Source organism: Neltuma alba, unplaced genomic scaffold (genome assembly GCF_004799145.2).
Source record: "Neltuma alba isolate B1F8T4 unplaced genomic scaffold, ASM479914v2 tig00004088_pilon, whole genome shotgun sequence".
Lineage (NCBI taxonomy): Eukaryota > Viridiplantae > Streptophyta > Magnoliopsida > Fabales > Fabaceae > Neltuma > Neltuma alba.
The window spans coordinates 1-13,086 of NW_021633561.1; the positions used below are offsets into that span (position 1 = coordinate 1).

General features: G+C 40.0%; 3 protein-coding genes across 5 annotated transcripts; all 3 read left to right on the forward strand.

The window, feature by feature from the left end:
- The first annotated feature begins 57 nt into the window (after positions 1–57).
- On the forward strand, positions 58–6,146 carry LOC114743672 (protein virilizer homolog). Its single transcript, XM_028931888.1, has 13 exons — positions 58–171; positions 256–472; positions 663–878; positions 992–1,147; positions 1,233–1,286; positions 1,394–1,605; positions 1,706–1,775; positions 1,971–2,263; positions 2,512–2,689; positions 2,770–4,146; positions 4,284–5,102; positions 5,211–5,282; positions 5,785–6,146. Exons 3-13 carry the CDS (start codon positions 708–710, stop codon positions 5,803–5,805), a joined length of 3,423 nt encoding a protein of 1,140 aa, XP_028787721.1. The 5' UTR covers positions 58–171; positions 256–472; positions 663–707; the 3' UTR covers positions 5,806–6,146.
- An 819-nt stretch (positions 6,147–6,965) lies between these two features.
- On the forward strand, positions 6,966–9,893 carry LOC114743675 (BTB/POZ domain-containing protein At3g05675-like). 3 transcript variants are annotated; one of them, XM_028931891.1, is made up of 3 exons: positions 6,966–7,131; positions 8,077–8,136; positions 8,385–9,893. In XM_028931891.1, the coding sequence occupies exons 2-3, from the start codon at positions 8,125–8,127 to the stop codon at positions 9,693–9,695; spliced, it is 1,323 nt and encodes a 440-aa protein (XP_028787724.1). In that variant the 5' UTR covers positions 6,966–7,131; positions 8,077–8,124; the 3' UTR covers positions 9,696–9,893. The 3 variants fall into 3 exon arrangements, with proteins under 3 accessions (XP_028787724.1, XP_028787726.1, XP_028787725.1); XM_028931893.1 differs by having other exon boundaries at positions 8,083–8,136; XM_028931892.1 differs by lacking the exon at positions 6,966–7,131 and adding an exon at positions 7,153–7,538.
- A 1,068-nt stretch (positions 9,894–10,961) lies between these two features.
- LOC114743674 (dof zinc finger protein DOF3.5-like) lies at positions 10,962–11,705 on the forward strand. Its single transcript, XM_028931890.1, has one exon. The coding sequence runs from the start codon at positions 10,962–10,964 to the stop codon at positions 11,703–11,705; it is 744 nt and encodes a 247-aa protein (XP_028787723.1).
- The last annotated feature ends 1,381 nt before the right edge of the window (positions 11,706–13,086 follow it).

Sequence of the window (13,086 nt, forward strand, 5' to 3'; positions counted from 1 at the left end):
TTATCTGAATATGTTTGAAGATAGTCTTGATTTTTACAGACCATTGTGCGACCCAAGCCATTGAGGAATTCTATTATTGATTTTGTTTTGTTGCAATTAATAGGAAGCTAATGAGCAGCACCGAAATACAAAATTGGTGAATGCCCTTCTACGGTTACACAGAGAGATAAGGTATATTCTTGGTTTCATTTTAGTTTGTTTTCAGTTTAAGAATTGTGCTCTCATTTTAAATTGATCAAATTCTGGTGATTGCAGCCCCAAGCTGGCTGCATGTGCAGCAGACATATCCTCTCCATATCCTGATTACGCTATTGGTTTTGGAGCTGTCTGTCATCTCATTGTGTCAGCCCTTGCTTTTTGGCCTGTACATGGCTGGAGTCCGGGTCTTTTCAATACCCTTCTTGCTAGTGTTCAGGCTACTTCAATATTGGCTTTAGGTCCAAAAGAAACATGCAGCTTGCTTTATCTTTTGGTATGCATAATTGATTGACTCTGCAAAACTTTGAGGGTTATGGCCTTTTTTTTTTTTTTTCAATTAATAATTCTAAGTGCTTATGCCATTCTCTAAATTTATAATTTCCATTTGAGCTGTGTATGGAAAGATAGTTGGGCTGTGTATATCTTGATCAATTCTCATGCTCTTATTGCTTTTCTCTTGCAAGAGTGATTTATTTCCTGCGGAAGATATATGGCTTTGGACTAGTGGAATGCCTTTGCTAAGTGTCCGCAGAATGTTGGCTGTTGGGACCATACTTGGGCCCCGTAAGGAGAGGCATGCCAACTGGTATCTGGAATCTGGACGCCCAGAGAAGCTGCTTTGCCAGTTAGCACCACATCTTGATAAAATTGGCCAGATTATACAGCATTATGCCATTTCTGTATGTAATTTCTGCTTACACAGTGAACCTTTTTCCCCTTGTTCTAATGGAGATGGGTTTGTTGATGCGGCTTAAATTCTTGTTATGTTGTGTCTTTCTAATTTCCTGAGCAGGCATTAGTGGTCATTCAAGATCTGCTACGTGTTCTCATAATCCGTATTGCTTGTTTAAATACTGTTTATGCGTCTGGGCTTATAAAACCAGTATTGTCATCAATTAGTCATCATGTTTCTGAATCATCTCCGCTGTCAGATACAGATGTGTACAAGGTGAAAGTCCTTTTCAAGCTCAAAAGTTGGATTTTGTAATTTATCTAGTTTGGCACCATGATGATAGATTGCTCTTTACTTTCAGGTTTCCAGGCTCCTTGATTTTCTTGCCAGCTTATTGGAGCATCCACTTGGCAAGGTGCAATTGTGGTCCCTTAGGATAATCACCGTTACTTAGTATCACCATAGTAATAATAATAGTCAAAGTTTATATATTGCGATGATGGCCAATTTTCCTTATGTCAGGGCCTATTGTTGAGGGAGGATGCTTTTCAGATGTTAACAAAGGTGATGGAGAGATTTTTTGGTGACAATGATGTAGATAGAAAGCGAACTCCAGACGGTAGAAATTCTGCAATGTATAACTTTAGTTTCTCTAGTTGGTGTCTACCAGTATTCAAGTTTATTATGCTTATATTTCACTCGGGAACTCCTCAATCTTCCCCCAAGATGGATCTGTGAGTTGCTAGTATTTCCTAGTTACTGTTGTTGTTATTACTATTATAATCTTTTTTGGGAGGCCTAACAGCTGAGCAATGAACTCTGATTGTATGTCAGTGAAACTTTGGAGAAACTGAATGCTGAAGAGTGTGCCTGGATTTTACGCCATCTCTTAAAATTTTGTCAGGTGAGTTTCTGAATCTGTCTATATATACTGTTAGATCTATCTTGAATGTTACTGTTGGCCTCTAGATGCTTTTTTTATGCATATGAATGGGGCTTATCATTGAGGAAACTTGGGACCAAACTTAGAATATCTGTTCACTGAACATCAGTTGCGTCCTTTTTGATAATTAAGGATTAAGGATTTTTTTATTTCTAGGTTCTCCCAGTCGGAAAAGAGTTAGTTGCTTGCCTTACAGCTTTCAGGGAATTAGCTTCTTGTGGTGAAGGTCAAATTGCCTTTGGAGCTATACTTGAACCTCATGACCACGATAACGATGTCAACTATTACAATCATAGTGAAGTAGAATGGAGAAAATGCCCTCCTTTACTTGGCTGTTTGATTAAGTTGTTGAGATCAGTTGATACCCAAGAAGGTTTATCAACTTTTGTAATTGAAGCTATCTATGCCTTGTCAGTGGGATCTCTGCGGTTTTGCATGGATGGGGACAGGTTAGTTTTATTATTGGCTTCTGCATTCACAAATTTGATCAACCTATCATTCTCAAATGAGGTTTTTTCATTGGAGGTTCCAGATCGTACTGGTTATATAATTTGAACCTTTTTTTCATTTTATATCTTTAATTTGCTTAGTTTCTCACAATAAAAAGGATATGGGTTAGAGGATCTTATTAAGTATTGTAGTGCTATTTCTTTGGTATTGTTGAGCACATTGGACTTACAGTTTGTTTGTTGGATAGTTTAAATTCTGACAGAGTTGTCATATTGAAGCACCTTTTTGGGCTTTCTGATGATATGACAAGATCAGCTGGCTATCCTGAAGACAATATTAATTACGTGGTAGATTTAACTGCTTTGTTCAGTTCAAAAATTATAGCAGATAGTCGTTTGAATACCTCTGACAAACATATGTTTCAGGTATAATTTTATTGCATCACTCTTTGTCGTATTTCTGTGGGTTGTTTTATAACTTCTGCTTGTTTATCCCTGATTTGAAGGTTTCCAAAACTGTTGAATCATTGGCCTCAGTCTTGCTAGGGCATGTTGGTTCAGGGAAGGTGGATGACGTTATTTTGCCTCAAATTGATATTTTAGATTTTTCAAAGACGCATCAGACACTTGAAAACAGTGTCGAGAGGATTGATGATCATCTTAATCTTGGTGGACTTGGGGATAAATTTCTTTGGGAATGCCCAGAAACATTACCTGATAGATTGGCACCGACAAATGTTAGTGCCAAAAGGAAACAGCCTTCAATGGATGGGAACACTAGGCGTGTTCGAGAAGGTTCTCAGGCTGAAGTTTCTGTTCAAAATGCATTTTCAAGGGGTGTGACACAGTCTACTGTTTCTTCTGGGCCTACTCGTCGGGATGCCTTCCGGCAGCGCAAGCCAAATACCAGCAGACCACCATCTATGCATGTGGATGACTATGTGGCGAGAGAGAGAAATGTTGAAGGTGTCACTAATGTAATAACAGTGCCACGAGCAGGATCTACTGGGGGTAGACCTCCATCAATTCATGTAGATGAATTTATGGCAAGACAAAGGGAACGTCAGAATCCGTCTGTAACAATAGTGGGGGAGGCTGTGGGACATCTCAAAAATGCTCATGCGAATCCTACAAATGGTGAGAAGTTAAACAAATCGAAGCAATTAAAAACCGATCTTGATGATGATCTTCAAGGAATAGATATAGTTTTTGACGGTGAGGAGTCTGACCCTGATGATAAGTTGCCCTTTCCTCAGCCAGATGATAATTTACAGCAGCCTGCCCCAGTTATCATGGAGCAAAGTTCTCCCCACTCAATTGTTGCAGAGACAGGAAGTGATGTTGTTGAGAGTAGTCAGTTTTCACATATGGGTACTCCACTGGGGTCTAATGTTGATGAGAATGCCCAAAGTGAATTTTCCTCAAAGATGTCAGTATCACGTCCTGACATGCCCTTAACTCGTGAATCGAGTGTCTCATCAGACAGGAAGTATGTTGAGCAGTCTGATGACTCAAGGAATGTTTTTCCTACCAAGACATCCAGTGGATATGATTCCACAGCGGTGACAAATAGTTCAGGATTTCCAGCGTCACTTTATAATAATCTATCCACATCATCAATGCAATTGCCAGTTGATTCAAGGATGGCTTCCCAAAATTTCTATTTAAAGAACAGCCCGCAGCATGGCAGTAATGTTACAATTGTTACTGGTTCTCAAGGACTGTATGACCTGAGATATTTGTCAAACCAGCCTCCTTTGCCTCCGATGCCACCTCCACCAACAGCCTTACCTGTAATATCACATGCGTCTGATTCTATTCCTGGCCATTCATCCCCATTTGTTAACTCTCCAGCAGACACACAACGTCCGGTGCCATTTCAGGTTAGGATCTTTGCCTCCTTCATATAGATATTTTTCTTCTCTGCTTCTGCTTTTGTTATAAGAATCTTTTTTGCTTCCCATTATTTCTTTCTCCTTGTTCAGCACCTACTACATTCATATTGCTTCTATTTTTGCAGGGTCAGACAGAATATTTATCTCCTTTTATCAGTGGTTCATCTGCGATGACATCAGGATCTTCCCTTCCCTTGTCAGATTCAAAGTATGCCAGGACTTCTGTATCTTCTCCTGGTGGACCTAGTAGGCCTCCTCCCCCACTTCCTCCTACACCACCTCCTTTTGCATCTAGTCCATATAATTTGCCAACTGGTAAAGCGTCTGCTACACAACCTTCTGTATATGGTCAGACAAGCATTGGGACAGCTGAAGTTCCCCAGGCCTCCGTTGCACCATCAAATGATGCCTGGTTAGGGAGTCATTCTGCATCAGGGGTCAGATTGTCTTCTTACCCTCTGAACCCATTAATGCCTTCCTTGGGGTTCAGTAGGCCATCTTCCATGCCGTTGACTGTCTATGGCAGTACCCCAAATCAGCAACACAGTGAAATCCAGCCAAGCAATATGCAGGGCGTCTCCATTCCTCCAGCTTCCTTTCAGTCAATGCCTTCTGTTACTCAGTTGCAGCCCCTGCAGCCTCCCCAGCTCCCACGCCCTCCACAACCTCCACAGCACCTTAGGCCACCTGCTCAAGCTTTACTACAATTGGATCCTGGTATGAGTGTTCAAAGTGGGGTGCAAGTGAATCCAATGCAGATGCTGCAGCAGCCGCAGGCCTCTTCAATGCAGACCTATTACCAGACCCAACCACAAGAGTTCTCACAAGCTCAACAGCAGAGGCAAGCGGAACATCTTCAGCAGTCAGGGGATGCTCAATTGCTGGAGCAACAGGATGCCGGGATGTCTTTACATGAGTATTTCAAGTCTCCAGAGGCAATCCAGGTTTTTTTTTTTTTTTTTAATGCACTATTTTTATTATGCAAATGATAATCACATTAAATTGTCCTGTCTTTAGTCTTCATCATTATACTGCTCTTTCTGACATGGCAGTCTTTGTTGAGAGACCGAGACAAACTTTGCCAGCTTTTGGAGCAGCATCCAAAATTAATGCAGATGCTTCAGGTGGTTATTTTTATTTATTCCTCATTCTGGTTATAATTTCTTGTATCTGCTAATTAGAGTGGAAGGGGAATGTTTTTACTTTTTATGCATCCAATGAATAAGGGTCAAATCTAGTCATTTGTTCGGATTCAGAAGAGTAAGAATCTGCCGGCCATTAACTCTTGCGTGCGTAACTTATGTATCTGTGTTCAGATATTTGGGATAATAGATCATGGTTTTTGTTAAAAGTGGTAGCTCTGTTGGTTTAATTATTCACTTTGCTGCCGATTCAGATTTTTTTTTTTGGTGACATGCCGATTCAGATTTTGGCTAGCCATTGATGTGTTTCCTGTAGGGTTTCCATTGCGTTATTTAATTATCTTGCCGCAACGCAACTATCACTTTCAAGCACGCTTCTAACTAGCTGAGACCCGATTTAAAACGTGGTGGATGTTATGAAAGTATTTGGGCGATAATTCCTTGTGATGCAGTTAGACTGAATTTGTTTGTTGTCTTTATACAGGAGAGGTTGGGGCAGCTGTAGGTTGAGGCAGCATGATGTCTGAATGGAACCGGCGAGTTCTTGCATTATTCATCCTTACAAATGCACCCAGTCACATGATGCGAGATGCGCGTGGTTTAGCAGCCATTTGTACCTTTACATGTATATGTATTGTACATAACTATTTCATTCCTCCTTTTTTAGCATAGAGCAGCAACCACCCCCCGCCAAAAAAAAAAAAGAGAACATATAAAAGAATCAGGGAGCGGTAGCCCCGCTCTGTTGAGCCACCACGGTTGGTCCTGGAAAATTTGATAGTTTTGTTGCTAGGAAGATGATAGTATTTTTGGTTTTTATATGGTTAAATATCAATTCGTGGATCATTGACGTTCCAAAATTTTTTTCGTAAATCCCAAGGGATATTAATGGAAGTAAACAAAAGAAAAGATGATGCTTGGGTCTCAGAGACTAGTTTGACGGTGGGTTTTGAAAAATTTTGTTGAAAAGTGAGTGATAAATGTTTTTTTCAAGTAGTTATAAATTTTAAGTATGTGAATGTTAGCCTAACAGTGTCAACAGACTTGATAAAAAGAAAGAAAACAGTTAGCTAGAATTGATGAAGAGGATAAAAAAGGCGAAAGGATGGATGAAATTAAAATCGGAGAGAAAGCATGTATCTTCAAAATGGTTTTTCTTATAAGAGAAATCATTTTAGAAGAAAGCATGTATCTTGCCTGTTACATGTTAATTATTCTTAAAAAGTGCATGTCACTACATCTAGAAGTTCAATAAAAGAGAGAAGATCAAAGAGGAGGGTAAGGATGAAAATTCACTATTTAAACAATTATTAATCTATAGTACGGTTGGTAATATTGATGTTATTGGCTTTCCCTTAAAAATGATCTCCTTAGAACTGGTCAGGTTGTTTAGTCTAATGTCTGACTTGGGTCCTTGCTTACGCAGCGGTGGCCTGATTTATCCAAACTCAATCTTCTTTTATTGCATGGTTCAGATTTGATGGGGGTGTTCTGTCCCAAAAAAGATTTGATGGGGGTGAAATGACTGAATGGGTGGCCCAAAAAGGAGTGGACTGAGTGGGTCGGGCCGGATAAGCCCATGAACCAAACAGACATCAGCATTTCGACTTTGGGTTAATGCTGCAATAGACATTGGACCTTAACGACTGATCTTGAGGAGCCAGAGAGACAATGATTGACAGCAACAGAAATAAACAACGATAAAGCAAATCCACCCGACGCAGGGACAGCTTTACCCTCGTTGTTGTTGGGGTCGTTGATGGTGCTGGTCGGAGCTACTTGGCTACTTGCAAAAGGGGCTCTACGTTCCCGGCTTCGAGATAATGAGAAGGTAGGCATGCTCGGAGCTCCCTTTGTTTTATCGATTTGGGTCCGTCGCCGTTTCATTTTGCAGAATAATGTTCTGCTGATCACTCCCCTGCTTTGATTTGATTCAAAAGTGGGCCCTTCTATCCCCATCTGACTTCTTCTTCCTTTATAACCCCTCCTTTATCTCTAGGCATCCTCTTATACTGCTGCATGTACCATTTTAAACCACTTTAATTTTTTCACCTCATATCTGATATGTTTGAGTAGAATCTCCAAAAGATTAAATAATCGATCATTCCCTCCAATCGTGGAAACTTCAGTCAATTTCTATTCTTGGGTCCTTAATTGATTCTGGGTTCATGAAATGCAAGCAAGATGAACCTGTTGCCAATTGCAATTCATTCGGTTTTCATCCATTAAATGACTCCTGTGAGTATTTGTTTGCTTATTTTACTTGCTCCTCACTCTGTTAGCGTAGCCTTTCTACAGCTGTTTAGATCTCCGATGTCTAATGTCACAAACCAAGGAATTTCGTATGCTTGACTGCTTATTGTAAAGCAGAAATTTTATGAACGAGGTCGATTGATCTTGTTATTTATGAATAATTATCTGAACGGGATAGGCAATAAAAGATAGTGTACTTTACTGACAGAAAATGTGAAAGAGGTTAGATTAGTAGAGGAGGTACTTATATGTGCAAGGAACCCAATTGTTACATTGAAAAATTTGGAACTCATGCTAACATTGAGGCTTATAAATTAGTGTTTAGTCTGTCCTCTTTCAAGGGTTTCAATTTGACGTTCTTGCTTGATTAAGTAACTAGATTCTGGTATCTTTTCCGATTCTGCTACATCTGACATTGATGGTTAACTGAGCATGTTTTCCCTTATAATAATTAAAAGATTTGATAGATCTCGTACTAAGTTGTTTTTGTGGCACTTACATAACGGCCAAACTCTTACCACAGCTGCAGGTGCTATGATTTGTGAAGAATTTGCTATTGTTATTAGCTCCAATGGAGTCTTCTGTAAGTTCTTTCTTCTTCCTATCTGCATTTACCGTATTGTCAAACATCAGTGGCCCATCTTAAGAAAGCTCTGCTTTTTCAGGTTTCAATTGATTCGTACTGTTTTACTGCTGTAATTCTTGAATTAGAATGTTTCCAGGATAAAATACCACATTGGCAATGTATCTCTTCCATCTCAAATTTTGCTGTCTAGAGTATCTGGTTTCCAAGTCTTCTTCTCTGCAACAATATTACTGTCTTTCCTGCAGGTTAGAGATGTAAAGATTACCTGCAAGCTAGGTGATCGATCCACCAGTGATGTAGTTGTGAGGTTACGCACACAGGATGGTCGAGATGATTGGCTTTACTGCCACACAAAAATTCTTACAGAAAAGTGCAAGTATTTTGCTGACAGGCTGTCCGATAACTGGCCAACATGTCAAATCATTGACTCACGCAGCTGTGTTGATGTTTTCTGCCAGGAATCAGATTTTGATTACCATGTGAATCTTATACGCCTTCTCTATGTTGTCATAGATGGTTCTGTTGATGACTTGTGGCATGGTGTTAGAAATGCCCTTGGCATTCTTCAGGTGGCTGTTGAGCTCGGATGCCCGGAAATCATTACTGCTTGTGTCAACTACATAGAAGCAGTTGCATGGGAAGAGTCTGAAGAGGATGAGATTTTAAAAATCGTTCCTCGACTGGGATTACAGGCTGAGCCTATCCTAGCTAGACTTCAACCAGTCAACCAGTCAGCAATTATATGCATTTTTGTCTCGGCCATTCGCTTTGCTACATCATCTCCTCCACCATCATTGAATGATCTCAAATCTTCAGCTCAGGAGCAACTCGAATACATGCTAACTGAAGATGATGATGCCCCTCTATTGACAGCTGACGATAACATAAAATATGAAGTGAAAGAATGTGTAAATAAACTTTTTGCCAGGTTTAACAACTCATTGGCAATTTTGTTATGTGATTCCACAGAGTCACTTTCTGAGGCAAGGAATATCCAGTTGTTCCAATCCTATTTGACCGATTTATCATGGGCTTGTCAGATATTAAATAAGTTGGAAATAATGAGGGAATTTGTTGAGAGTTGGTTTGATGCATCTGAAAAGATAGTGAAGGTGCTTGAGCTAGGGATTTTAGCAGTCGAAATCATTGAGGTAAAGTTGCGAGCTATAGAGGTGGCATCAAAGGTCTTAGAGGCGATTGGTTATGGAACTGTAATATTGCCAACCGCCAAACGCCTTGAGATTGTGAAAGTGTGGCTTCCTTTTGTGAGGATTACTAAACCCATGATTGATTCTGTAACTATGAATAGCGATAATGCCCTGGCGCTCAAATTCGATGGTGAACTGTGGCAATCCCTTGAATCAACTTTTGTTTCTATCATTCTGGCATTGCCATCAGGGGACCAAGCTGAGGTTTTAACCGAATGGTTAGCAAATGACTATGTTCGGTATCCGGACCTGACGGAAGCGTTTGAGGTATGGTGTTACAGATCCAAGGTTGCAAAGAGAAGACTATTGTTGCTAGGAGATGATCATGGTACTAGCAACTCAGCCTGAGGCTTCCTCAAATTCATTGTCTTTGTATTAGACAGTTGATCCAGGACTCCTTGCCCAGTGAAGGCATTTAGCAGAGAATGTTATCCCGTATTTGCCTGAGAGCGGTAATTTCTGCGGCATCTCATATGTAAACCATTTACTCTAGCTCTAAGTGTAATTCATGGAAATAATGATTTGCCAAAGTAAGCTTAGCCGTAATGCACACCTTCTCCAGTCATGCGGCTTGCGTTAGTCATGAAGTAGGTGAAGTGTATGTGTGCGGCTCCAAAAGTTAGGGTCCTTATCTTGTGAACGAGTTAACTAACTTGTCGTTTGTCTAATTCGTTTATGCCTCAATCTGAATCCTTTTCAATGGGTTATCGTTTCTCTTTGCAAAATCTTTAAACACAGATATGTCATATTAAAATGGGAGTTAAACAAACCAGAGGCACCAATAGTATATTTCAAACTCGTGAACCGTCCAACTACATATGAGATAGACTGTGATTTATTGGTTGAATTGCGTTTATTTTCACAAATATGATATAATGACTGGAAAGTACGGCTTAAACCTAGCAGCCAATGAAGGTGAAACCCAATGGAAAGTGACTTCCACCTTTGCAGATAAGGAACACAGCCCCCACCAATCATTGTAGCTACGATATAAGAGAAAAATGTACTCGTAAGTGCTGAGCAAAGATTTCATTTTTCTTAAGTTTCAAGAAAGAAGGGATCAGATATCGAAGGTATTTTACTTTTTCCGACTCAACAGTTATAATATACAGAATTTGCATCTACGGTAAAAATGTTTGTGTAAATATGGAAATGAGTAAGAGGTGGTAAACTGCGGGGAGAATTTCGATGTAGGTGCAAGTATTGAGGGACGAGTTTGTTTGTGGGGATGTGCTTCATTCTCGTATCAAGGCGCTGTCTGCTGTTGAAAGGAAACTCAAAATGAAATTGTAAAACCGAGGCCTTTGCTTCCCCAGTCACCCTCATCTCCGCCAATGCGATCATGCCACGTACGCCAAACACCGACACCGTGTATTCAGAGCTGTGACACGCATCTGGCCAACTTACCCTCATGCATCGTCATGTGCTTATGGCTTGGAAGCACTAGACATTTCCAAGATTGGCTCTCATGTCATGTGCATCTCTATACTAACTTCAACCCGACGCTCAATATAACTCTTCGTCCACCTCTTAACCCCTCTTCCTGAGATAGAATTGTTTCTCAGTGCTGTTGATTGAGGAGGCAGATGCAGGCAGAAAGTAGAGCAAGTAATCATGGAGAGTAGCGGGTGGAAGCCTAATGTAGAGATATCACCGAACTGTCCCAGGTGTGGGTCTTGCAACACCAAGTTCTGCTATTACAATAACTACAGCTTGACTCAACCTCGTTACTTCTGCAAGGGGTGCAGAAGGTACTGGACCAAAGGAGGATCACTCCGCAATGTCCCCGTCGGCGGTGGCTGCCGGAAGAACAGACGTGGCAGTAAGACCTCCTTCAGACAACCATCCGGGGATTCTCTTCCTCCCGAGATTTCACCTCATGGAGATAATTGTAATCGCGCAGCAAATCCATCTTCATGTAGCTCCTCAGGTGTGTCTGATGCTCCAAATATTGATCTTGCACTTGTTTATGCGAATTTCCTCAATCAAAAGCCAGATTCAACAGCACCAAGCGCAGAAGTTTTGGGTCTGCCATCAGAAGATGATAAACTTGGTGTGAGTGGGTGTTTGACAGAATCCCAATTGAGTGAGGGTAACCAAATGTACCTGTATGGGTTCAACTCTATGCCGAAATATCTGGAAGATCATGGAATTGATCAGCGTTGTAGTAGCAACAGTAGTCACGATGCTATGAATTTTGAGTTGCCGCCATTGCCAGGTGAAGAGGCGGATTTGCATGATATGATGTGGTCCGGTTCTGGCTTGCACTCCTCGCAGCTCCCTCTTTTTGGTGCTGATGCTCATGATGCCGACTTCTTATTGGATAATTGGGGCCACTTCGATTTATCCAGGCCATGACACAATATGATTATATTCATTGTCGCCCTTGTTTTGCTTTCCATATAGTTATATATGTATATGATTAATGCATCATAATTCCAACATGTAAACAGACATACTCCCGGGGTTAGTTATATATATATCTAAAGCACCCCTGCTCTGATAAACTCTACGAGCTCTTGAACACGTTTAGTTTCTTCATTTATAGACATCAGTTTCGTTTTATCCATTCTGGTCTTTCATGATGATTCTGGGGGCAAGCATTTCTTCATGTGCGCTGGTTGAAGTTCTTTTGATGCATAATATTCATGGTGTCAAGTCTGCAGATTTTGAGTGAGCTCGAAATCGATATGCCTCCGTGGCCCCTCGATCGGAAACATTATTTGATGATCTAGAAAGCAACGATATATAGATATACGCATCGGATAATAGATATACACAAACACGTAAATAAATAAATGGCATAAATATTTTACCCAAAAATGAAATACTCCTCCTCCTCTCCTTAATGTAAAATCTGATTAGATTAAAAAAATTAAGTAAGTTAGTTAATTATGCAAAATATGATGTTTTTCCTAAAACACTAAAATTATCTTCTTAATACCTTCCCTTCTTCTCCTATTTTATTATGGAGTATCAATAATAGAGATAATTTAGAAAAAATTGATAAATATGATAAATAAGTCTTATATTTAGAATCAAGATTAACTCAATAATTAGATTATATATTAAGTACAAGAGGAGTATTAAATAATGGAGTGCCATGAGTTTAGAGTCCACGTACGGTTAGGTTTGAAGGTTGCGTTTAAGCTTTAGCGTTAGCGAAACCCTAATTTGACAAGTATTCGGATCGTTTACAACTTGTGTCCCAGGAAATCTCAAATGTCACCCCTGTGAAATAATTAATACGATCGTCATAATCTGGTTGCTGCTGGTTAATAATTCAGATCAAATTTATGTATTAAGGTTTTTGTCATTTACATGTAATCAGTAGCCAATTCTCGAGCTCGTTTCTCGTTCTCTTCTCTAATTCGATGTAAGCTGTGGTAATTGCCAAATCGATGATGTTAACACCTGCCAAATTTATGAGCTCCATATAATAGCGAGTTGGCCTCGTACAAAGACCAAAGCTCACCAGAAACGACCAATTAATTTTTTTTTCTTTTTAATTTTTTGGTTGACGAGGAAACAATTCAAAGTTTGAAAGTATAGACTTGGAAAAGAGAGAAATCACAAACTTCAAACTATGTGCAGCACATGATCCCAGAACGCACATGATCCAAGAAACTATCCTCCCACGTACTATCCACTTCGAGTCAACAAATGTCCATTTTTTATATATATAATGTAGTATATGGAATATTAAACACACACACACCCACGCATATATTCATTTGGC

Coding starts and splice junctions, on each gene's coding strand:
- LOC114743672 (XM_028931888.1), top strand. CDS start 708: ATGCCTTTGCTAAGTGTCCGCAGAATGTTGGCTGTTGGGACCATACTT. Junction 1,287..1,393: donor TGGAGCATCCACTTGGCAAG/GTGCAATTGTGG, acceptor TCCTTATGTCAG/GGCCTATTGTTGAGGGAGGA. Junction 1,776..1,970: donor ATCTCTTAAAATTTTGTCAG/GTGAGTTTCTGA, acceptor TTTTATTTCTAG/GTTCTCCCAGTCGGAAAAGA.
- LOC114743674 (XM_028931890.1), top strand. CDS start 10,962: ATGGAGAGTAGCGGGTGGAAGCCTAATGTAGAGATATCACCGAACTGT.